The 24,921-nt window shown below is 31.1% G+C and overlaps 2 protein-coding genes across 3 annotated transcripts; both read right to left on the minus strand.

Moving 5' to 3' along the window:
* Nucleotides 1-4,420, minus strand: LOC103483207 (protein ENHANCED DISEASE RESISTANCE 4). The gene is made up of 5 exons (XM_008439700.3): nucleotides 3,873-4,420; nucleotides 1,362-3,636; nucleotides 774-834; nucleotides 469-692; nucleotides 1-354 (listed from the first exon to the last, which is right to left on the minus strand). The coding sequence occupies exons 1-5, from the start codon at nucleotides 3,985-3,987 to the stop codon at nucleotides 300-302; spliced, it is 2,730 nt and encodes a 909-aa protein (XP_008437922.2). The 5' UTR covers nucleotides 3,988-4,420; the 3' UTR covers nucleotides 1-299.
* Nucleotides 4,421-13,381: 8,961 nt separating this feature from the next.
* Nucleotides 13,382-17,016, minus strand: LOC103483208 (jasmonoyl--L-amino acid synthetase JAR6). Of its 2 annotated transcripts, none has more exons than XM_008439702.3 (5): nucleotides 16,771-17,016; nucleotides 15,651-15,959; nucleotides 15,442-15,543; nucleotides 14,430-15,223; nucleotides 13,382-14,074 (listed from the first exon to the last, which is right to left on the minus strand). In XM_008439702.3, exons 2-5 carry the CDS (start codon nucleotides 15,941-15,943, stop codon nucleotides 13,536-13,538), a joined length of 1,728 nt encoding a protein of 575 aa, XP_008437924.2. In that variant the 5' UTR covers nucleotides 15,944-15,959; nucleotides 16,771-17,016; the 3' UTR covers nucleotides 13,382-13,535. The 2 variants fall into 2 exon arrangements, with proteins under 2 accessions (XP_008437924.2, XP_008437925.2); XM_008439703.3 differs by lacking the exon at nucleotides 16,771-17,016 and adding an exon at nucleotides 16,269-16,423.
* Between the last annotated feature and the right edge of the window lie 7,905 nt (nucleotides 17,017-24,921).

A 24,921-nucleotide genomic window follows, 5' to 3' on the forward strand; every position in this document is an offset into this window, starting at 1 on the left:
TACTAAGAAGATTTCTTTTTACTTGAAGAAAGAATGGTGGAAATCTTAATAACTTATCAACAGTTGAATACAAGATTGAAGGGAAGCAACCATTTACAGACATATATTGAGAACATGACAAACCAACACCAACACTAAAGTAATTAAACTGATAACACTATAATAATACAAATGCTGGTAAATTAGAGAAGAGACCGTTGGAGACAAACTATCTAGCCTTCTTCATATCTAAAATATTATATCTCAAGTAGGCGATTTGCTAACACGACAGTTTTTCCATCCCAATGATGTTGTGTTGATTAACAGGCTGTTCTTGGAACTTTCATCCCAAATCCATGCTTTACTTTCTCAACTCTGATTTAGAAAAAAAAAAGTATATATTAGCAATTTAATATAAACAAATTATAAAAGGCTCTGTGGCTGTGACTCGACAATTTACACCTCAAAAAGTATCAGTTTGGGACTTACGTGGGAGCGAGTTTTCCGAGGCCTTCGAGCTCTTCCCCGGTGTCCTCGTCAAGGACTCGGCCGGAGATCTCGATAATGTAAGATCTGTCCCTTGAAGTGGGAAGCCCTCTACTAGCAAGCAAATCCAAGTCTTTTTGGTGAAGCTCTCTGCCATTAACAAAAACCCCACTATTTCCCCCCGCACAGTTTTCTGGCATGGGGTAGTCAAATTCTTCAATGAAAGGCTGCAAAAAGATAAACAGTTTGAGAACAAGGCAAAGAACCAAAATCAGAGAACAATGCATCAGTGCAAACTTCAATCTTACAGGAATTATGCCAAGGCAAGGTCCACCCATGACTCCCCAGAATCCGGCTCGCGCATCGTACCTGATTTTTAATTAATTAAATGATATCAGCACAATGGATACAAGGGACAGAAGGAATTTTTTAAGTGGGCCGTCGCACAAATTGAAATTGGCAAACAATATCAAAAGTGTACAGTAAAAAGCATCCACTTCTTTTGTATGCTTTTCTACTTTTGCCAAAAAACTTGCTCATAAACGACTAGACTTGCATCATGACAGATTGTATAAAAAGAAGAAACAATTGGGAAGATCTTTTCAGAACCACATAATCGCATGCATAACTTATATAATAAACCATAAAAGTAATGGGAGACAAATTATATCTTAAAGTTAAGACATTCATAGGGTTTTAATATATCCTAGGTAGATGAATATAATTGTAACCCCACCAAAACTCTTCACTTTTTCTTTAACTTGTCCCTTGACCACTATTAGTAGTTTAACTTTACTGTCATTGGGAAAAACTCTACCGACCATATGGCTTGATTTTCGTTTTAATCTGTTATTGCACCATATCTTACTTACATAGAAAAGTTTAAATATGCTTACCAGTATTTTCCAGGAAGGATTGGTCCAGCAAGCTTTTCTGCCTTCTTAACCACACGATATGGTATTAAGTGTCCATTAACAGAAACATTACTTTTGCTCCGCTCATCAGCTTGATTAGATCTAAAACTCTTCTTGATAATGTTTGCAAAAAAAGATTCGCCTCCTTTATTGGCTTTTGGCTGGTTATCTTCTTTACTTGCATCCTGTGACTCTTGAAATGCCACCGTATTACAGTAGTCATTCATTGACACATCCATCTCAGTTGCCAGTGATGCTTCTTTTAAAGAATTCTGCCTTGAGGTAACCTTATGTGGTTTCACATTCTCCTGATCTGAACGGCTACTTCTATTTCCCTTGCCAAACCTGTTTGCCACCTGATTATTAGAGGAGTAATCAAAGTACGACTGAAGAGGTGAACCAGGAAGGGGAGGAGAGCGGGTATTTTTGATTAAATTGTGTAAATTCTTTGTAGCATCCCTTGAAGCAGTTAAAACATCTGGACTGTCTTCATCCTCTGAGGTACTTGAAGATGAAGGGTGAGAACTTTGCATCTCTTGGTGCTTGCTTAAACCTGCCCCAACGGGCTGTAGCACAGGCTCTCTATCTGGTGACTCAAAATCGTAAACAGTGTTATCATAATCATCGGATGAAAAATTAGTGCGGTTCAAGTAGCCATTAAATTTTGAATTATAACCCCTAACCGGCTGACCATCACTATCATCAACCTCCAAGGCAAATGGATCTGCCTGTGAATGATTGGAGAAAACAAGTCTCTTGTTGATAACAGTAAAATTGATTACTGTAGAACAAGCCCCACAACGAACACTTTGCTGATTCTTTACCATCATTAGCTTCTTAGGAAGTTGCAGCATTTCAAAGCAATTATTACACGTTAGAAATGGAGCACCACCAGCTACTGGATAGCAATTACGACCACCACTGACTAAGACTGTCCTCCGAGGACAACTGCCAACTACACCACCAATTTCAGAACTGAAGTCAGTTGGCCATCTAGAGTGAGCTTGCCGATCACGAAAATTCAGGGGAGGATTAGTGGTTCTAATATTATTAACACATGCAGCATAAGCAGCGCTGTTTTCATGAGAATATAGTGAGGGATTATTGTTTGGAACATCAGGAAACCTTCTGTTGTAGTAAGAACCGGGTCCCAAAGCTGGAGCCTGTGAATATCTATTTTGGCACTGGAAACAAGAGCAAGAAGGCTGATGAAAGGGAGGATTGGGAGGGTAGTGGTTGAATGGATCCACACCGGTACCAACATAGTGGCCAGAGTGATATTGATGAGGGTGTTGTTGATGCGCACATGAAAACTGGCAGGAGTTTCGCCTTAACATTTGTGAACCAAAATGGTCCTCAAAATGAGATGTATTATTTGGATTATGTATCGACGGATAGTAGCTTTGAGTGGGCATTTCAACTACATTTGTAAGAGGAAATGGTTCTGGACAATAATTGGAAAATGAAGGACCTGCAACACATTTTTCAGGCCCAAGTAGCTGCTGCGATGGATTTGATCCTGAAGAACCATCCATAGGCCAAGCACCAGAGTGATAAAATGGTTTAGTAGGTTTCACCCCACTATTGACCGGAGCCATTTGGCTGGGATTATGAACCAAATTGCATGACTGACCAAGTTGATCCTTCAACTCATCCAGCTTCCTCAAAAGCTCAAGTCGGTCCTGTTCAAGGTGCTTGACTTTATCAGCTCCACTGGCATTGCTTCGATTTCTTAAAAGCTCCTGAACACCAGATACAAAATCCAATCGATAATTTGTTCGATCGTCGTGGTTAGAAGTTGAGAACCTCACACTTTCCATATTATCCCTTGAGTTCTTCTTCTCAACCCCCTCCATACCACACGTTTCTCCCTTTTGCCAATCTACTTCTCTTCCTGATCCAAGCGTGATCGAGTTCATTTGAACATTCAAATCCACTTGTTTCACTCCCATCGAATTACTCAAACCACTTTTATCCGTGTTCAAGTTAAGATCCTTCTGAACACCCCATTTATCCATCTTTCCATTGAAGTACTCTTCACATTTCTCAGCACCCTCCACTTTATCCTTCTCTGAGCCATTTAGATCACCAGGCAAAGAATCAGGACTCGACTTAAAATCCACATCAGAGGCATCACTAAGATCAACCGTCCCTTTTTCAGGAGTATTCATGGATTTAGTAGACGACGACGACCCAACAACCCCGTCTTCATCAGACTTGTAAGATAAAGAGTCTTCTTCCTTATTTCTAACTTTCGCTGTGAAAACAAACCACAAAAAGGGCATTCCATTTTAAATTCCAGAAATACACACAATCCATTACATCAAAGAAACAACACCAAATTCGATTCCAACGGTAATAACTCCCCAAATAAAAACCCCAGTTCGAAATTATAGCAATAACCCACAACATAGAAGATAAAATATTTTAAACACAAATTCAGGTCGAACCACAGTAAAGAAAACAAATGATTAACATAAAAAAGGAAAATACCTCGTAGAACGGTACCACATCCACCGCACTGATAAACAGAGTAATCAGCAAGCTCCGGGAGAAGATTCTCACACTTGGGGCATCGAACAAGTCGCAATTTAGCCGAAGCCGACATTGCAAGAAATCCGAAAGTGACAGACAAAGCAAGAACAAAGTAGAAAATGCAGAAAAAGAAGGAAGAAGAAGAAGAAGAAGAAAACCCAGAAAAAGGAGTGGAGTATAGTGGGTAATAAGGCGAATAAAAACAAGGAGAAAGCCGAAAGAAGAAGGAAAAGCTAAAGGAAGCAGCAAAGAGATGGCATGTGAAAAGAAGGTGAGCAGAGGATAGAAAGGAAGCAAAACCTCAAATCACTTTCAGAATTGTGACATTTGGGGTTCAATCATTCTGAGAAAACAATCAATGGGGAGATTAAAAATCGAAAATTTTCTCGGAAAATGAAGTGTTAGTAGAAGTAGAAACTCGCGTTGGTGTTATGAACTTACGAATCAAAAACACCAAAATTTTCCTCTGTTTGGTAGCGCCTGTTTTTCTTCACCTTCCGATTGCCAATGCGGAATTTGTATAAAAGAACCCCCAAACCCCCCCAAAACGACATCGTTTTAAAAAACCCCTACAATTTCTTTTCCTTTTTTCTTTTTTTTTCTTTTTCCACTTTTTCTCACTCCTATTTCTTTTTTTCTTTTTCTTTTTTCCTATATATATATATATATATTTAAATAATTTTACTATGAATGGCTCTTTATTCTACATTGTTAATATACTATACATATACATTTTGATTCTTATTCTTTCCCTCCTATTATTCTATTTTTGTTTCTTAAATCTCCTATTTAGTACCATATCTCTATACATTATTTAAGAAATACATAATAATGGGTTAGTCTTTCCCTATGTTGAAACATTTTAGAATCATAAGAGTGTGAACATAAATAAATTAATAATCTATTAAAAATAAAATTCAAATCTAATATCTAAGTTGGGTTAAATTATGGAAAGACTTTATTTATTATTATAACAAAAAGGGGTTATACAAAAATAATAATTATTAAAGGGGGTGGGTAGATTTGCTTAAAAGCATAGGAGTATTTTTAACTCAATCAAATCACTTTTCTTTCTTTCTTTCTTTCTTTCTTTTTTTTTTTTTTTTTTTTGTGTGTGTGTGTGTCTTTTAAATATTGATAAATAAAAGTAATTTACAAAACTCAAAAAAGATTGAAACACTTAATTAATTTTGTATTAGGAATGTTGGACCAGATAGATAATGGCATAAAAAAAAAAATTGGTTTGAAAACGGTGATGATTAATAAATAAAAAGGAATTTACAAAATTCTAAAAAGTTGAACCATATAATTAATTTTCTTTTGAGAATGGTTTGACGAAAATAAGTAGCTGAAAACACTTTTCTTTTCTTTTTCTTTGAATACGTATGACAATTAAAAGTAATTACAAAATTCAAAAAAGATGAAAAAAATAATCGATATTCTTTTTGGTATGTTTGAACAACAAAAACTATAAAAGAAATAAATATATATATATATATATATTTATAGTTTAAAAACACTTTTGGCGCAAAAAGGAGATCCTAAAACTCATTGAAAATAAAGTGTAAAAAGAGAGAAATGCATAAAACCATAGAGTGTAGTGTAATGGCAAAGCATTTTGGTTTAAGCTTCTCAATCAAAGCAAAAGCAAAAGCAAAAAAGCAAACCCAACTTCAAGTTTCCTTTCTTTTTTTCTCTCTTTCTTTCCACTGCCTCTCCACATCCTTTTATAAAATTTCTTCACTCCATTTTGTTCTATGGTATTCAGGACCGGTGTTCAAAAAAATACACGAAAATTGAATCGAAATCGAATGCATGCGGTTTGATTCAGTTTGTGTTAAATTGAAATCGATTCTTATGCGGTTTAAGACATTAAATCGATTCTAAAACCAAATCAAACCGCTCTATTTTATTATAGTAATAATAATAATTTAGTATAAGTATAGGTATAAATTAGGTAGGGTATAACTGTAACTTTATACGAATTATTTTAATGAACTTTCAAACTTCAATGTTTGAAACTTTTAATTACCGAACATAATAACTTAATCTATATTTATTTGAATGACTTTAATTCATGTATAATGTTTATAAAAGATTTCGATTCTAATATTTATGCATAAACGATTCGAGGTTGAATGCAGTTTTAGCTTCAAATCGAACCGTAAACACTCCTATTGAGTTTTCATCTATATATCTAAATACATCATGAATGTTGAATCTACATTTTCACTATATCATTGCAAATAAGCAAGAAAGCGATACTACTGATACGAACGTAATATAAACATTTTTAATTACGTGGATTTAGGTGGAGACGTGGATATGTTTAAAGAGAAAAAGAAAAAGGGGTCCAGAAGGTAAAGGGAGAGTAAAAATGAAAAATGGTTGGATATGGGGAGGTGTCTCCAATTGACATCTTTTTACAAAATGGGTTTGGAAGAGAAGAAAAAGGAGAGAGGAGAGAGATAAAGGGAGTGTTTGGCTGTTGTGAAAAGAAGTGAAAGGCAATTGGAAAAAGATACCCCCATTCCACACATTCCAATCCAATCCCCCATTTACCCCTTTTGTTCCTTTTCCTTTTTCTTTTTCCTTTCACAAAATTAAATTTGTAATTATATATGTAATTCCTATGTACACACAACATTATACATACATATATATATATATATATATATATATATATATATATATGTCTAATTGTTTAATGAGTTTGCTTAATTATCTGACATGGTCTTTAGTTTTGATTCTATGACCCACATGTAAAGAGAAGACTAGTGGGTCCCTATTTTAATCTAATTTTCTTTACCATTCAAAGCTCTTTTTGGTGTTTCCTTTATCACTTTATCTCTCCCCATCCCAACTACACCCAATCAACACATTTGGCAGAGACATACTGACACATTTCTCATCATTTTCTTTTACTATTGCTTCCAATTTAATTTTTCATTTTCAATCATACTCTAATTTTGTTTGCCCCATATACTATTAATTATCTCATGTCACATCGCTCTTCACTAACATTAACAATTACTCAAACCAAATAATTACTACTCTTATCTCTCATCATTCCTTCTATCATAATATCATACAACAATAGTTTCCCCTCTCCTCTAGACATCTACTCCGGGCCCTTTGTTACCCTTCTAAACAACACTAATTAAAGGATAAAACCTACGTTTCACTCGTCAACGTTCAGTTTATGTTGTTTTTCGAGGATAAAATTGGGATCGTGTCTTTTTCTTTTTATCGTGTATGTATGAGCTACATCATAAAACCTTTTTTCAATGATTATGTGCGGAATGCGATTCGAGTTTTAGATACTTTTTTCAAATACAACTTCGTTAATCGGTTTTTCTTTATTTAAAAATCGTTTTTGTTAAGTGCAAACAAAGTCTTACATTAGTTAGAGAAGGGAATGACTATGAGAGTATATAAATGATAACAATTAACTATTTAGAAAAAAATAAATAAACTTCTTTTGGGTGGTCTCAACAGTAAAACCATGAGACACTACTGTATATCGTCATGAAGTTTGGTGGAAGTTTTGTTTGCATACAGTCCTATTATCGTCATATAGGACTAAGGCAAGGTATGTTATGATGGAGTCTATATCATTTATCAAATCAAACACATATCAGTGGGTTTTGACGTTAGATTTATCTTTATTTCTTTATGTCTAAAAACTTGTTGGTTTGAAAAAGCCAGAAAAAATGTGCAACATCAACTTAGGGATATGTCTATGTCTATGACACGTTTTGAAGAAATTTTGCACTACACAATTTACATCAAAGTCAATACTAACTTTAATATATATATGAATATGTAATTACTACCCCTATTCATTATCATGGGAGTCTCCATTTTTCAAACTTAGAGCATTAAATATCTCCAAATGCACCCATTCTTTTTCCATTTCTCCTATTTTTCCACATCTGACTAAATCCACCTATACAACAAACCATCCTAATCATAATTAACTTTTAACTTAAATACCATTTGAATACTTCCAATTTGATCTTAAGTACTATCAAGAATAACCATTTTTGTTCTAATTTTTTATTCTATGAGATTAGATTTCAAGGCTTCTATATTTTTAAGTATGAATTTCCATTAAATTCTCACTTTCCATCTCTATAATATTATTGTCCATCAAAAGAACTATTTCATTGTAACTAATTTAAATTAATTAATAAATATCATTTTTAGTAAAAAAAAAAACGAATAGAATGAATCCAAAATTTAAAAATCAAACTAGAACAAAATTCGAATTTAAAAAGTACAATTTGAAATAAATTTAAGACAAACTCAAAATCAAATATAAAATTAAATCATGATGATTAGTAGCAACTTAAACGTTAAATTGTAAAGACTAAAAAGTATTTTATTTTCCTTAAATTTATTCTAAAACTATTAAAAAAGTTTGCATTTCTCAAAATCTGAAAGGTTTCCTATGTGAAGATTAGAATTATTGAAAAAAAAAATGGAAATTTGAGAACCCCAATGGAAGCAGTTTTGATGGGTCTACCTGCAGGCTAAGCAGAGCATGCCCAAGATATTCATATAAATATAATAATGTTTCAAGTAAATTCATGCTTCTTTTTTTTTTTTTTTTTTTAAATTTTATAGGAATTATCCAAATTAATTTTGCATAAAACATAAAAGGTTTTTAATTGGTCAAAATGTTGGGTTTGAGAGGGAACAATATCTTTGTGTTTTCCACTTGGAGACTTTGGTCTCTCTCTTCCTTCCAGTTTGAGTTTTTTCTTTTTTCCTTTTTATTTTATTTTTTTGCTTTATGGACACTCAATAGACAAAATCATTTTCTATTCTTTTTCCTTTTTTTTTTTTTTATATAACTAAACATTGATTAATGTCAAATTATATATTTTGTAAGTTTGGTGGGTGATTTTGTTAATTTCACACGCTAAAGAGATTAAGATTCACCTCATAAACAACTACCTTAGTTTCTATTAAATATTTAAGTTGTCAATTCAATGCAGATTATATAAAACTAAACTTGTGAACTTTTTTTTTTTTTTTGTTTAATCTAATTAATTGTGTACTTAGTCTAAATTACTTTATACTTAAAAAATCATTTTTTAAATTTACTTTAAAAAAAATCATTTTCACACATTGTTTTTTTTTTTTTTTTTAATTACAAATGGACACATGCAATCAAGAATCACAAACCTCTACATTTAAAGATTAATATAAATTGTCAATTTATACCTTTATTTTTTTTTCAAATGTCCACTAACACTTCTTATTAAGCTTGAAGTTTTAAACGTTAATTATTAATACACAAACTATTTTAGGAAAAAAAGAACTAAAAGATATATGATATAATTAATCAAGTATTGTTGTGATGTAAAATATTTGGTTATTTGAGTTTTAATTTTGTATTTAATAGATTTTTAGCAAGCTTAGAAATTTTAAAAATTGATATAAACTTTATGTGTAATGAAATCTTAAATATTAAATTATAACAAAAAGTAATTCATATTTTAATAATTAGAAACGATTTAATTTGTAATTAAAAAGGAAAAAAAAAACCAATTCGGCAGCTGGGCTCAGCCCAGATAGGTTGTAGGGTATTTGGGCCTAATCGATTCGGAGGATGTAGGCTTTGGGCTTAAGTGCCAGCGTCAGAAACTCTACCAAATTAATGAGGTACGGCCCATCATACCCATCATCTCACGTATAGCCTTAAGGGAACAAACCTTTTCTTTTGGTTTCCATTTGCAAAGAAAGTTCGAATTTTGTTATGCAACCAACTTTCATACCCACTTTACAACCTACATTTTTATCATTAAAATTTGCCAAGATAATCTAGATTTATATATATATGTTCTAATAATAATTAACTAATTGTTTGATTGATGTAGTTTTTAATGCAAAGACTAATTATTACATCAATCAATCTGTCATTTTTTTGTTTAAATAAAAGAAAATTAACAATATTGTTGTAGTAAAAAGAAATCGTAATTTTTGTACTTATTAGGTGTCAAATATAATTACAGTATCAACAAAAACATTGTTGTTGTTGGTATTGTTATTGTCATATTATTGTTATTATTTGTTTTTTTAAAAAAAAGTCAATAAAGTGTATTATCTTTATATAAATTTAATTTGTAATTAAAAAAATTTGTTGGACAACCAACAATGGATGTTCCTGGAAACAGTGTCTTCTTTTACATAACAAATTATTTAGATCATGTCTATAATAACTATTTAATGTTTGATTCCTTCCATCTCTAAATCTTTTATTTGTTAATTATCTATTTTCTATTTATCTTTTCAAAAAATAAACTTTTTTAACAAAAGAAACAAACTTTTAAACGAGAAGTTGTTCTAAATAGTATAAAAATTTAATCTTTTATTTGTCAATTATGAATCTAAATTTTTTGTTTTTAAAAATTAATTATGAATCTAAACCACAGCAAGAAAAATGAAAAAAAAAAAAAAAAAAAAACTATGGACTTGGTTTGCATTGATTAAAAAGTCAAAAAAATCAAATAGTGACTAAACCTCACTCTTTATTCTTATAAAGAAATAAAATTATTCAACATAAAAAAATATATTGATTTTGTTTTCCATTCGAAAGCTCTTCTTGATCATATTAAAAAAAAAATGGTAGCTTGAGAATCTTAGCCACACAGCTCAATTTGTAGATCTTTAATGATAAAAAAGTCTATTTTGTTAAAATGAGAATCAAACACAGTATATATATATATATATGTATATAATATAATAACAATAATACAATTTGATTTTCAATAACAACAAAATGCATTTATATGACCAAATCTATAATTGACGATACTTAAACTAATCGATATATAACGGAAAAATGCATAAGTAATTCTGATCGATACACAAAGATCGAAAAATGGTAAGAAAAATGAAGAGAAAATTAAATAAAGGAAAATCATACTTGGATTTGCTTTTTCCTCCAAAACCCGAATCCACTAGAGATTGAAGAAAACCTGAAGGTGGATTTGAGTTTCTTGATCTTGTTCTTGATCAATTCGTCCACCGCGGGCGGTTTCTTTTTGAAAGACCCATTCACGGCGGAGGGGGGCGGCGGGGGGATGAAAGGAGAGAAGTGGAAGTGGGAGACTTTGTTGGAGGTGATCCGGCGTGATCCGGCGTGGTAGGGCGGCGGAAATGCAAGGAGATTCCGGTCGATGAGATGGGCGAGGGAGGCGAGTTCGTAAGAGTCGTATAGTGGACTTCCACAATCCCAAACACTCGATTGATCTCTCATTTTACTTCTTTAATTTTGGTTCTTTTTCTTCTCTTCATATGTTTAATTTGTTATGTTCATCAAAATGGTGTTTTTAAATCTCAATTTGTGTTTTGTATATATAAATAATGACAATTTATGCACATTATTTGTTTGCCCTCAAATTAGAGGACAAAGATTCTTGTAATTTTAGTTTTTAAATACAAAGGATGATTGCGAATCAAACTTATAATTTGTATCTTTGTGGACGTTACCTTTTTTTTTTAAAAAAAGAAAAAATTAGTGTAAATTGTGATATTAATGTCTAAACTTTCATCTATTTATTTTATATTTGAACATTTGAAAAAGAATGGTTTTAGGGTTTTGAAATCTCACATTGTATTTTAATAGGCTCCAAACTTTTAAAAAAATGTATGGAGGGTTTTTTCAAACATTCAAAGTAATGTGTAATTTGTAATTAGTAAGATGATGATTAATACAAATATTAAAAATTAGTTTTAGTAATGATGAAAATTAGCGAAAGATAATTTTGTTAATAATTAGTTTTAACGAAAACCCAGTGTTAAAAAGTATAAATCTTAGAATCTCCCTAGTAAAATTGTAAGATTTTCAAGCTTGTGAATAATAATAATAATAATAAAAGAAAACTTTGATTTATCGTTTTGTTTTTCTTTTAAACTATGTTCGTTTCTTATAATTTAATATTACTATAGTTCTCATATTTCAAAACTTTCTAACATATAATTGTTAAATAATAAAAAAGACCTAAATTTCATTGGACTTTTTTCTCAAAATAATAATACAATTTTGATTAATTAAAAAAAAAGATCAAGGCATGTTAATCTATCTTTATGTCACTTCAACTTTATGCTTCTAAATATAATTTTGCATCACTTCTAAATGTATTCTTCATTTTTTTTTTCTTTATATAAATGAGAAGTCAAGATCACTGAATAGTCATAGTTAGGGAAATAAACTTGGTTTCTGTTTGATTACTAATACTATATGTTTGATATACTATTCATCCAAACAAAACATGCATGATGTAAGCTAGGAGAGATGTAAATAGATAGAATTAAATTTAATGCAGAGATTAACGATAATAGAAAAAATAAAAAGACAGAATTAGATATTAAAAGAAGAAGAAAAAAGGGTGAAAGGAGTGTAGGAAAATGGTTTAGGGTTTAGTAGTTTAATAAATAATTTTAGTCGTAAGCAAAGGTGGAAGTTAGAGTATTAATAATGTTAATGGAGAAAGCCGTATTCTACTTTCTAATTTTTATAATATAAAGTTTTGTTTTTATTCAGAAATTATTATATATATATATATATATAATATTAATGGAAGTTTGGTCATATTATAACTTATATGTCTAGATCTGTTCATGTCCAATCCCACTATTCCACGTGTCAACCAAGCGACCTATGTATCTGGACCCATGTCTAACGCTGTTCGTCTCTTTCTGCTTCCCTTTCATTTTTATCCAACCTACTAGAGAGCGTTCGGATCAAGGATTGAAAATGATTCGTCTAAAAATTGTGAGACCAAATAAGTGTAATACTCGGGATGAATTGCATCCTAAGGTGTATTGATCTTTGTACATCTCACTTTTATCGTATAGAGTTTAAGAATTTGATACGTAATAGGTGTAGCATGAGATGTATCTAAGTATTTTTTTCATGAAATAAAGAATAGAGTAAATAATTTCACTCGGAACCTTAATTAATTTTGACAAAATTTATCGATTTAACAAAGATGTTCTTTTTTTTTTTTTTTTATTGCTTCTTTCATTTAATTTAATTCAAGTACTATAGAGTGGAGATTTAAAATTAAGAGTGTACTAACTATATGATCAAATTACAACCTTAGGCCATAAGACTTTAGTTTGAGTAGTCGACGTAATTTTAAAATTTTGAGAAAGTAATGTATTATCAATGACTACATGAATAGGACTTGAGTGGATGGAGTTTTGAACTGTTCGATTTGATCCAAATAGCTTGAAAACGTGATATTGACGAGAATGAATGGAATGAAAGGAGCCAAAATAGTAAAGTTTTAACAATATGGGGACCGGAGTGAGCATCTCGAAAGGACAATGACAAAATAGATAAGTATGAAAGTTAGCTTAGCAATTAAGACATTTATCTCTATCTATTAAATTATATCCCAGCTGACAGGTGATTGTTTGTTTATACGGAACCAATTTAGAAAAAGAAAAAAAGAGAAAAGGGAAAAGTTTATAACTAGAATTTGAAATATACATTATAGAGTAGAGAAAGAGAGCACATGGGGAGGAAGGGAAAAGGGTGTGATGACATGTGATGTAAGGAGAAAAAAAAAAAAGGAAGGAGAGATTAAACAAAACCAAAAACTAATAGGCAGTGCTGAAATAGGAGTTAACAACATTGGAGCACAGGATCTGCAACACAGCAGTGTTTGTAGGGATAACACAACGAGGAGTTTTGTACTGACTCACAGCCGCTCCTAACGACAGATGATGATCCATAATCTTATGAAAAGTTCCCTTACGAACCACTCTCAGCTCCAATGCTCCAATGGCATTCACCTTCCTTGAGCTCATGTACCCTGCGTCTAAGAAAGCCCTGTCCAGACAGTTGGAGCACTCGCCCAGCACTTCTCCTTTCGCCTCCCCGCTAATCTCCCAGAATATCACGTAGTGTCCTGGCTCCCTCGACACATCAACATAGCTTGTGAAGTCCACCACTTCCAGCTTCTCTGCTGCCAGCACGTTCCCCGCTGCCTCCACTGCTAGCTGTAGGTCCTTCTCCGTGATCTTGTCGATGTTGATGCTCAATAGAAGGTTCCTCCTACAGATGAATTTCAGCTCTGGCGTCGAGTTGTGGAAACCCATTACTTTCACTGCGTCTCCTAATCTGTAACGGTACAGCCCTGCAACAACCGCGATTAACATTTTTGTTAGTATCTTGAAAGTAAGCTTGAATTCACTGCGGGGGGTAGGTTTGAAGTGGACCATATATAAGACGTCCCCACAACACAAGAGAGAATGATGTGGGAGATAGAACAGGACAAAGCTAAGGGCAGAGATTGTTCCTGCTGTGCAGACCCCATAACAGTCACATGGGAAGCATTGAAATAAGTTTGACATTTGAATAACCAAACAACATAACATATGAACAGATGGACTGTGAGTTCAACATAATGTTTTGGGAAAACAACTGTCACGCAGTTTCTAGGTAACAGAACAGTGCTGTAGCGTCTACTGTCGTGAATTGAGAGGAATTACCTGCAACATTGGTAACGATTATCTCATACTCTTCACCGATCTTGACTTCGGTCAGACCAATTGGCTTGTTCCTCTGATGCTGACCTTGAGCATTCTCCTTTAGTGGGATGAATTCGAAGTATCCGATGTTCGGAAGCACAGCAAAGGTGGCCATTTCAGGGGGCAACATTGGGTTAACGTTTGCTCCAACCCATCCTTCTGAAGAACCATAATCAGCACTCATCAGTGGCAAATGGCCTGCATAGTGCCTCAGTTTCTTCAGGTAAGGCTCCATCGAACCGGTCATGATCCCATAAATGTACTTTGCATTCGGAAAGAGCTCTGGTATCAGACCATACCAATTACTCAATCCTTCACATTTTCGATAGATCAAATCTGCTAATTCAGGATTTGGTTTAAGCAATTTCGACATGGCTGCACGAATGGAGGGGGCAGTGACCCAACTAGAGAGAACACCATCTCGAATGTTGCTGCAAAGCTCTTCCCATACTTGCTCAAAAGTTCTGAAAGAATGGACAATGCTGTGTGCAAAAGTGGAGAACACAAACTCAACTTCATCCCGGAAGATTAGCCCACACAAGAGATGGCAATACAAAGATTGGTGGAAGTCAGGGCCGAAGATGACTTCATCCGGGCTACAGCATTGCGACTGAATTGCTCGCATCGTGCTTTTAAATTGTGCACTGCGGTAAACGTTTGTTGTTGCAGTTCCTGCAGCCAGACCACCATTAGTTTTGAACTGCTTGCTGCTGTAGATGAACTGCAAGGCTTTTCCTTTCCCAAGGGGAACTTCTCTGTAGAACAAAATACTCTCAACACCATCAGCCATGACAAACACCAACTTAACAGTATTTAGAACTCGAGAATCACGACAGCATAAAGACAACAAACTGAACAATTAACCAGTTCAGTTCAGACAACAAAAGATTTCAGAGACAAAACCACAGACAATTCCCAAACAGTACATAAAATATTTCTCAAAAGATAAGACTAGAAAAGACAGTTTCATTACTTGTTTCTGAAGGCAAAAGAAGTACGATATATTTGCATTGTCGTCTCCAACAATTCATCGTTGAAGGGAATTAACTTGGGCCTCCCCTTTGTAGTACCAGAACTACAAAACACAACCAACCAAAGATTTCCTTAGGAAAAAAAAAACAACAAAATCTCCAATACTATGAGTCAAAACAAAGTTTGGTCAAAACAAATAAGCAAAAGTACCTCAACGAAATGGTTTTGATTGGTTTTCCAGTGAGAATAGGCGAAGAATCCCCATCGGCAATTCTCTGAATATATGACTCCAAATCATCATGAGAAACAAGCGGGACACAGTCCTTGAAGCTTTGAGGATCCGTTCTTCCGTTAAGTCCCAAGTTCTGCAAGTACTCAGTCGACCCATTTTCCTCCAAAATCTTCTTAAGCGTTTCCCTCTGAACTCTTTCAGCATCTCTGGTCATTTCCTCAAATTGCTCTATTACTTTTTCCCCATCAAATGCTTCCATTTTCTCCAACATTCTCGTCGGTCACAAACTGTTACAAAACAAAAACCACCGGAGTATTGAACGGAGATTAGCGTAAAATCAAACCCATCAAAATCTATAAGACAGTAAAGGGGCTGGAAACTGCTCGATAAGGCAAGGAAAAAGGTAAAACCCAAAAACGTGAATAACGGCATGGGTCCATTAGATAAGATGAAGGACAAGTGTCCAGTAAATTTGATTTGTGGATTGATCTTTTTTGCAAAACCCAAAAAGAAAAATTAAAAAGTAAGAGAGAATATGGCAAAACTCATTGATAAGTCAACAATTGAACAGAAACTTCTAAGTGAAAAACAATTACAGCTAGAGAAACTGATTGATTCAATTGACCTGCCCTTCCAACACGGCGGCCGAAGATCCAAATTATCCGATGGAATTCAACCAAGTCAACTATCGATATAATTTTCCGATTCCCAGAAAATAGAGCAGAAACAAAGACGATAACCCAGTCGGGTTCGTAGTATTAAACCGGTTTTCAGAACCGAACAAATGGTTTTAAAAAAACCCACAATTCAAAATTAAAAATTGAAAAAAAAAATAGTATAGAAAAAGAAAATTCATGGAGTTCGTCAACGACGATTAAATAACGGATTAACAACAAATTACGACGATGAATTCGAACACAACGAAATGAAATAATCAAATCAGAATGAAAACAAACATTTCCAAATAATAATGAAAACTGAGGGGCAATCAATAAACAGAGCCGTATTGGCATCAATTCCGGCTAAAACCACTCGTGCCCTTACACGTTTAAGTTAAGAAAGAGAAACACGAAATCAAAGTCCAGTCATAAAAATTACCTGAAACGGAATCTGAAAGAACTGGAGAGTGATGCAAGAAGCGTTTCCACACAGTCCGCAGCAAGTTCAGTTAGTAAAGGAAGATCGTCTTTCTCTTCTCTGTACTCCTTGAAAAGGTTCTAAAGAAAGAGAGAGAGATAGAGAGAGAGAGAGAGAAACAGAGAGAGTTATAGAGGTTTTTACTTGGGCTTCTTCAATGGAGAGTGGAGAGAGACAAGGATGTGGATGCGATGGAAGATTCTAAGAGGCGGTCAAATATATATATAGGCGTTGAGTATCCACCGGTGGCCGACGACGTCGATGTACGGCTCCCAATGAAAACGCACGAAATGACCGTTACGTCCTTTAGGAATGGGAGTGGAATTACCGTCCAACCCCTTAATGGCCGGTGGATGCGGGTCGGGTTATTTTTCCAAATCCCGGGTTTGGAAAAAGGACATGCTTTTAATTTTATTTACAAAAATAGCATCTGCCTAATGGGAGCATTTTGAAGGTTGCCCTCCTTTTTACCCCACTTTGGAAGATTAGATTTTGTTTTTCCTTTTTCTTTTCTTTTTTTTTTCAATTCTTACCTCCACCTTTTATTTCATTTTCCCTTATTTAGCAACTCTCAACCAGCTAAAATTATAAATTAAAATAAATAAATAAATAAATAATACTCTTAGACATAGAGTTACGGACGTTGGCTAATATTTAGCATTAGTATAAACACAATTTTAAAAATATTAAAATCAAAATAAATAAATAAAAATACGAGATTATGATGTGACGATTAAAATACGCTTATTATGCTTGGCCGATAATAATACATGTTTTTACGATGAGTTTTGGATTTTTTTTCTTTTTTTTAATATAGAACTATTGTTGAGAAATTAATTTCAAACTTTAAGGAATAAAATTATAGAACCAAGTTTAAATTCTTTGACTAAATATACCACTTTCGAATCATTAAATAAAAGGAAATTTTAAGTCCATTTGGATGTTTTTGGTTTTTTAGGTTTTGAATTATTTACTGTTCCTTTAATATACTTAATATTAAAATTTTCGCAAGTTCTTTTTTTTTAAATATCATGTGCTTTTTTGAAAAAAATAAAAATAAGTAAAAGAATTTATCCCAAACTTTTCTTTTACTCATAGGTACTTAAAAATACTTAGTTAACAAATTATTCCATTTATTCATTTTCTAAACTAATTTATTGGAAAAAATAAATAAAAAGTTCGTACGTTTCTAAATTAATTTAGAGAAAGATGAATGTTTAGAAATTAGATTGATTTAACAATTTTATTTTTTTAGTACTATTATTTAGGAATATATTATTGTTACAATTTGTTTGGAACTCAAAGATTGATTTGAGCCTTTTGAATATGATAAGTTGAATATAAATGTTTGTTACTTTTGGTATGATAGGACAAGGCTTTAAAAGACTCATCGGTAACAACTTATTCAACAATCAAAAAATTATATTAATAAATCTTTTCCAAGGACAAAATATATATAAATGATAATAATAATGAGTGAGAGAGAAAGGAGAATGGCCAAAGGCCTTAAGAAAAAAGATAAATTCATATATATATATATATATAAATAGGGAAAAGAAAAAAGAGGGAATTGAAATAAGAAGGGCGGCTGAGTATTATTGTGGACTTGCGGCGGCCGCAAAGGCAACCATGTCGGCGGTTCAATTTGGTTTTAACCAAAAATCCCCAAACAGTAATTTTTTCTTTTTTACTTTTTTTTACTTTTTGCTTTTATTTACTTACGAGAGAAGCGATTGTAATTATAGATTTAGAAGTGAGATAATCGTTTTTTTATTGATATAATGTATTCAAGAGTGAGATAAAAAAAAAAAAAACAACGTTATTTAGGTTCAAAATGGATATGATATCGTGTAATTTGGAAGTATGTTGGAGATTTTTTCATTGTTAACAAAATGTATCGTAGTCATGACTTTGATTTAATTGTGTAGGTTGTGTTACAAGGACATAATCATCGTGGTCCATGGTTGGGCTAACGATACAGTGAATGGGCTTTGATGAAATGTAGTTGGCATGGTTAAGAAGGTGATTGCTCGAGAGTATGAGTGGTTTATTTTAGGGGAGGATTTTGGTATTCATTCATTCGAAGGGGAGAATTATTGGAGTGGGACCAAAATTCCCATATTCGTTACATAAGGAGAAGATTGCCAAAATATATTTTAGTGAAACTAAAAGCAAAATCACAAGGAGTCTAAAATAGATAAGATATAATACGTTGAAGCTAATATATAATATAAGATTAGATTAACCAAGTAAACTAACATTGATGTTAACTTTTAAGATCATTTAAGGATATGTTATGTTTAAGTAGGTTTGATAACAAACTTTACGACATATCCTCTTGATCGAACTCGACGCCAAATTCTTTTAAGAACAAAAAAACATATTAAATTTTTGTTCATAGGAAAAATTTGGACGGCAACTATATATTGCATAGAAAGGTTACAAAAAAGAAAAAAGGACAAAGAGCCATTCCATTATGATTCAAAAGTGAATAATAATAATAATAATAATAATGAAAAACATATTTTAGAATATAAATAAAAATTTAATAATTTATTTTAATAACAATAATAATAATAATAAATAAATAAATAAATAAATAAAACTTTAAAAGCAAAAGGCATTATATTTTGTGGGTTCTTTTCTCTCACTATCTTACATATAAATCCCACTTTCTCTTCACTTTTTTGTCTAATAATAATGCCTTTTCTTAACCATTAACAACTTGCAATTTTCTTTAGGGTTTATCTTTCACTATTAATTTCCTTTTATCTTTTGTAGAATCCCATTATATGTATATATATATATTATCCATTGACATTGGAGAAATACTAAAAAGGTACCTAACTCACTGTCCTTTAACTAATAGCTGTGTTTCAATTAATACTTAGCTTCTACTTACATATATACCTTTATTAGCTTCTTAATGCTATATGTATTTTTTTCATTTCTTTTTTTTAAAAATTAATTGTTCTTCACCATGCCTAAAACATTTTTATTAAAGATTTGGATCAATAAAAGGATGATCATGTATATCTTAAGAATAGTTGAATTTGTTGTTTAGTATTTAAAGTTAAAAGTTCAATAATCTAACCTTTTAATTGATTGAAATTAAAAAAAAAAACATTAAGGAAGTACGTGCATACAAAGTGAAATAGAATGTGGGTATGAGTCATTCTCGAATGTTACATGTGTAAAAGATGGTTAGATATGAAATGTACGTGTTTGAAAATATATATTATTATTATTTGATCAAATGAAATTCAAAATAAATTAGAGATTAAATTATAATATAACTTAGAGATTAAATTAATATTGCAAAATTATTTAACACTTTTTTTTTGTTAAACAATCTTAAATAAAGAAAAATAGAAAGGAAGATCCAATAACATCTACTTCGACAACATTTTATTAGACTTTTCCTTGTTGTTTGTTTCGAAATATTTGAAGAAAGATATATTATACATAAATTAAAAAAAAAACTCAAAAATCATTAAACGTAAAAAAAAATATTTAGAACTTTATCAATGAAGCATTCCTAAGAGAAAGAATTATTGAGAATTAATCCCGACAAAGTTACCGTCACTTTCAAAAGGACTAACCAACTTTTTCCCTAATTAATTTATTTTTCTCCTTAATTAAACATTTTCAAACAATGCTAATCCTACAACTTTCTGACTTAATCCACACTATTTATTATTATAATCACAATTCATAATCTTTTGTTTTTTTTTTTTTTAAATTGAGTTAGTTAAGCATGAAAAAAATTATTGGGTAATCAATTCTGGATTAATATAATGTCCTTTTCTATTTACATTCAAATTAAAATAATATTAGTTTATTAATGGGTGAATCTGTAACGCTCGAAAATTGATTTAATTTCCTAAGGGCACCATTAGTTAATAATTAAGTACTTTGCTTTCACAATTTTACCCTCTTTACATTTAATTAATAATTTTTTTTTTCTTCTTCTTCTTCTTAATTTTCCTTTCAATTAATTGTAAATTAAATTCATTTTTTCACCTTAATTCTTATTAAAGAAGAAGAAGAAAAAAAAAAAGTATATAGATGTAGTTGTCAAATGATGAGAAGAGTTGAATATTGAGATTAGTGGTTGCTTTTTTATGATCGTGGTTTGCTTAAAGGACTAACTATGGATTTTTAAGGTTCATAAAGGGCGAAGAGAAGAGAAGAGAAAGAGAAGACTTGTTGGTTCCATCCATGGAGATGATGATTTATTGGGACTCTAATCCACTGAATAATCGAGTTTTATAAAAAAAGATTAAGAAAATCCTTCTCCATTCATTCTTTTCGTTTTTATTAATAAAATAATTTTTTTTTTATTAGAATTATTAATGTTATGAACGACGAATTTTCTAACAATATATTTTTACAATAGTATGATATAGTTCTTGCAACTCTATGATATGTCGAATCTTTTCCTTACCTAAGAGGAAGAACTAATTCATGCAATATGAATAAAAACAATATTTTCTACTATCGATTGATATCCACTGTTGCAAAAGATTATTGACAAACGTTTCTTTCAAGCATTAGAGTTAAAGATTAGTTAGAAAGGTAACATGAGTGTTTGAATTGAACTTTAATATATATTATTTCACTCTCTATAAAAATTTATAACCAAATATAATGTCATTTTGTTTAATTATTTTATAAATATTTATAAATTTCATGACAACTTAATCCATAATAAATATTTTAAGACATGTTTAAGACTTATTATATAAAATAGTTAAAATGACTTTTAATAATTTGAAAATCACTATTTTTAATCATTCAAAATAAAATCTAATAAAACGAAAGATTACATCTCAAAATACAAAATAGAATATGATATTAATTCTAAATGATTAAATACGAACTACAATCATAATAACAAAAAAATCTATTTTAAATTTTTTAAAATTACAAATAGTTCAACAATAAACAAAATAATATTAAAATTATTCTGTAAATAAATTATTTTTTTATCATTGTTTATTTTTTAAAAAGGGTAAAAGTAACGAAGTTTTATAATAATATTAATAATATATATATATATATATATATATATATATATATATATATATATATATATATATATATATATATATATATATATATATATATAAGTATAAACCCACACCTTTATTGAGTAATTCGATACCTCGATTTTACTAAAATAATTTAAACTTTCATACTTTCATAAACTTTACAAAAATTAATTCAATTTTTATTCAAGTTACTCATTACAATATGTTCACACTTGATAATAAAGTTTTTCCCCCTAAATAATGTTATTAAACAAACATCTGAATCATGTAATACAATTATTCAAAATTTCCCTTTTTAACTTAGAGAGAAAATTTTGATTAAATAGTGACGTTGGTTCAAAGTAAAAGATAAATTTTTTTGTTATTAATTAATTGAACACTAAAGTCATATAAAGTTTCCATTTTTTGCAAAATAATATATATATATATATATATCATCTTTAGTCCCAATCGAAAACAATCTTATTTTTCCTATTTTACGTGGACCAAAATGAAATTGTAACTAAATGAAATCTACAATGTTAGGTTGCTAGTCGAGATCTTAATTAAACGTGTTTTTTTCATTTTTCCTTTTGAGAAAAAACTTAATTTATCTTAATAGTTAGTCAATTAAAAGCTTATTAAAACGCCCTCCTCGTAGCTCCTACAAGAAATTCGATATCGTGTCAATGTAGCATAACTCAACGAGTTAAAATATGTATAAATACAAGAATCAAATGTATACGTAGCTAAATAGATTCAAGATTAGATTATGAATGGTTAATTAAAACATAGAGTTTTTAATTATTTGTTAACATGGAGGCTATGTAGTAAAGTATATTAGTTGAATATATGTATATATATGTATATATATTTATTTTATGTGATTAAATTGTTGAGCATATAGACTGGACCAATCTTTGTTGTTTGGACTTTTGCAACTCTTTTCAATTGCATTAAAAGTTATTATATAACCAAAGTTTCCATGTTCACAACTATCCTTTTTAACACTTTACTATTATCCCATGTGTTAAACTCAACAAAATAATTAAGTTTGTTTAGTGCCTAATAATTATGAAAATAAATTATCTTTTATCTCTTATTTTAAGTTTAGTTTGACGAAAATAACTTATATTTAAAATACATAAACGTGTTAGATTACATCTTATAAAATAGTCACGTATGTAGTAAATCGAAGACAATTAGATATAAAATGTCGTTATATTTCTTTCTAACAATGTTTTTCATTTTGATTTTGAACAATGTGATTAGAATTGATTTAGGATTTAAAAGTGTGGAGAAAAGTCAAAATATGAGAGTGAGTGCGAGAGCACTAATTGGGCATAGTGTGAATAGTTTTTGTGGTCCAAATAAATAATGTTGTATTTACACAATCACTTTCGAAACCAAAAACCAAACCGACAATCAAATTTTGACAATCCTCTTTTATAATTTTCACCCTAAACCTCAACTTAATTAATTTTTCTGAAATTCATCAAGAGATTAGACATGCCAAAGTGTGGGGATTTGGAATGAGAGAAGTGATTTGATTTTAATCAGTTTTGCTACTTTTTTTTTTTTTTTTTTGGTTTAGAAGAGAGAAAAAAAAAAAAAAAAGAAAGAAAAGAAATGTCCCACAAAGCTTTTGGGGGAGTTGAGGAAATCGGAGATGTCGTATTCAAGAGTTAGATTTGGAATATGCGTTGGCGTCCATTGGAAATGGGTATCTCTTATGAAAGTGGCCCAATCCATATTTATACTCATCTTAGTCTTCGACCCATATGAGATCGAGATAAGGCATTGCGATATTTATAGAAAAAGAAAGAAAGAAAGAAAGAAAGAAAGAGAGAGAGAGGTTGAAATTAAAAACGTGAGAAAATGGAAAAGAAATGAGTAAAGAGAGTAAGTAGTGAATGGATGATTGTTTGCAAAGGGTCAAACCCAAATCATATATATATGTATGTATATAAGAAGTGGAGAAGAATAGACAGGCGGTGTGTGAATGTGTGAATGTGTGAATGTGTGAATGTGTGAGTGAGTGAGTGAGTGAGTGTGTGTTAGATGAAGAAACCCCCACACATAATTTAATTCTGCTTTTATTTCTTTTTGTTAACAATCAATCACTCTCTCCTCCTTTCACATTTGAACCGTCCATTCATCCACACATAAATCTGTCATCTGCACCACCCTAGTGATCCAATTACGAACCTTATTATTGAATAAAATGAAATGTTTATCACATAGGAAGGACTTTGTAGAAAGGATTTGGACGGCACAATATGTTGTGTTTGCTTTGTGTGACAAAATATTTTTGTAATTTTGGGGGTTGTTTTGTCTTTTTTTTTTTTTTTTTTCTTTTCATTTTCTCCGAAAATGTGGGTGGAGATTGTTTTGGGTGTTTGGTTGTTTGATTCTGCTTTGGTATTGATGGGGACAAGAGGATGGTGTATTGGACTTTTGCCTACCTTCTTTTTGCACATATTTCCTTTTAAATAAATTAAAATTAACGGCGAAAGATTGAGACCAAAATTAAAGGGTTTTTCCTTTTTTCTTTCGTTTTTTTGTGGGAATAGTTGCAAATGTAGCAATTATATTATACATAGCAACATTTTAAAAAAAATTACAAATATAACTGTTAAAATCTATCAATGATAGGAGTCTATCACTGATAGAACATGTAACAAATATTAGTCTATCACTGATAAACCATAAGAGTCTATCAACGATAGAAGCCTATCACTTATAGATTTTGCTATATTTGCAAAAAAATTTAAAATATTGCTACATACTTAATAATTATTCTAAGAATTGATATCCATTATAATTATTTTTGTGGTAGAGAAAATTGGGGGTTATAAATTGAATGTGTTGATGAGTATGGGCTGGGCTTGCTACAAGTCAGCCCAGTCTTTATGTGGGCTAGAAAAGAAAAGAGTTCCACAATGGACGATATCCAGCCCACGTATTATTTCATCTTCTTCAATAATTATTATAGATATTAACATAAAGATCGAATAAAATAAAAGAAAATGGATATTTCTAAATAAAATAAACTAAAATATTTATAACATATTTTAAA

Source organism: Cucumis melo, chromosome 6, assembly GCF_025177605.1.
Source record: "Cucumis melo cultivar AY chromosome 6, USDA_Cmelo_AY_1.0, whole genome shotgun sequence".
In the NCBI taxonomy this organism is placed as follows: Eukaryota; Viridiplantae; Streptophyta; class Magnoliopsida; order Cucurbitales; family Cucurbitaceae; genus Cucumis; species Cucumis melo.

What these genes read in the sequence shown, in the direction of transcription:
- LOC103483207 (XM_008439700.3), bottom strand. Translation starts at nt 3,987, where the DNA reads ATGTCGGCTTCGGCTAAATTGCGACTTGTTCGATGCCCCAAGTGTGAG. An exon ending in ATCCTTCCTGGAAAATACTG is followed by an intron (nt 835 to 1,361) that starts GTAAGCATATTT and finishes ATTAAAAATCAG; the next exon opens with GTACGATGCGCGAGCCGGAT. An exon ending in CTTGCCTTGGCATAATTCCT is followed by an intron (nt 693 to 773) that starts GTAAGATTGAAG and finishes ATCTTTTTGCAG; the next exon opens with CCTTTCATTGAAGAATTTGA.
- LOC103483208 (XM_008439702.3), bottom strand. Translation starts at nt 15,943, where the DNA reads ATGTTGGAGAAAATGGAAGCATTTGATGGGGAAAAAGTAATAGAGCAA. An exon ending in TCTTTTGCCTTCAGAAACAA is followed by an intron (nt 15,224 to 15,441) that starts GTAATGAAACTG and finishes TTTGTTCTACAG; the next exon opens with AGAAGTTCCCCTTGGGAAAG. An exon ending in AATCGTTACCAATGTTGCAG is followed by an intron (nt 14,075 to 14,429) that starts GTAATTCCTCTC and finishes CGGTTGTTGCAG; the next exon opens with GGCTGTACCGTTACAGATTA.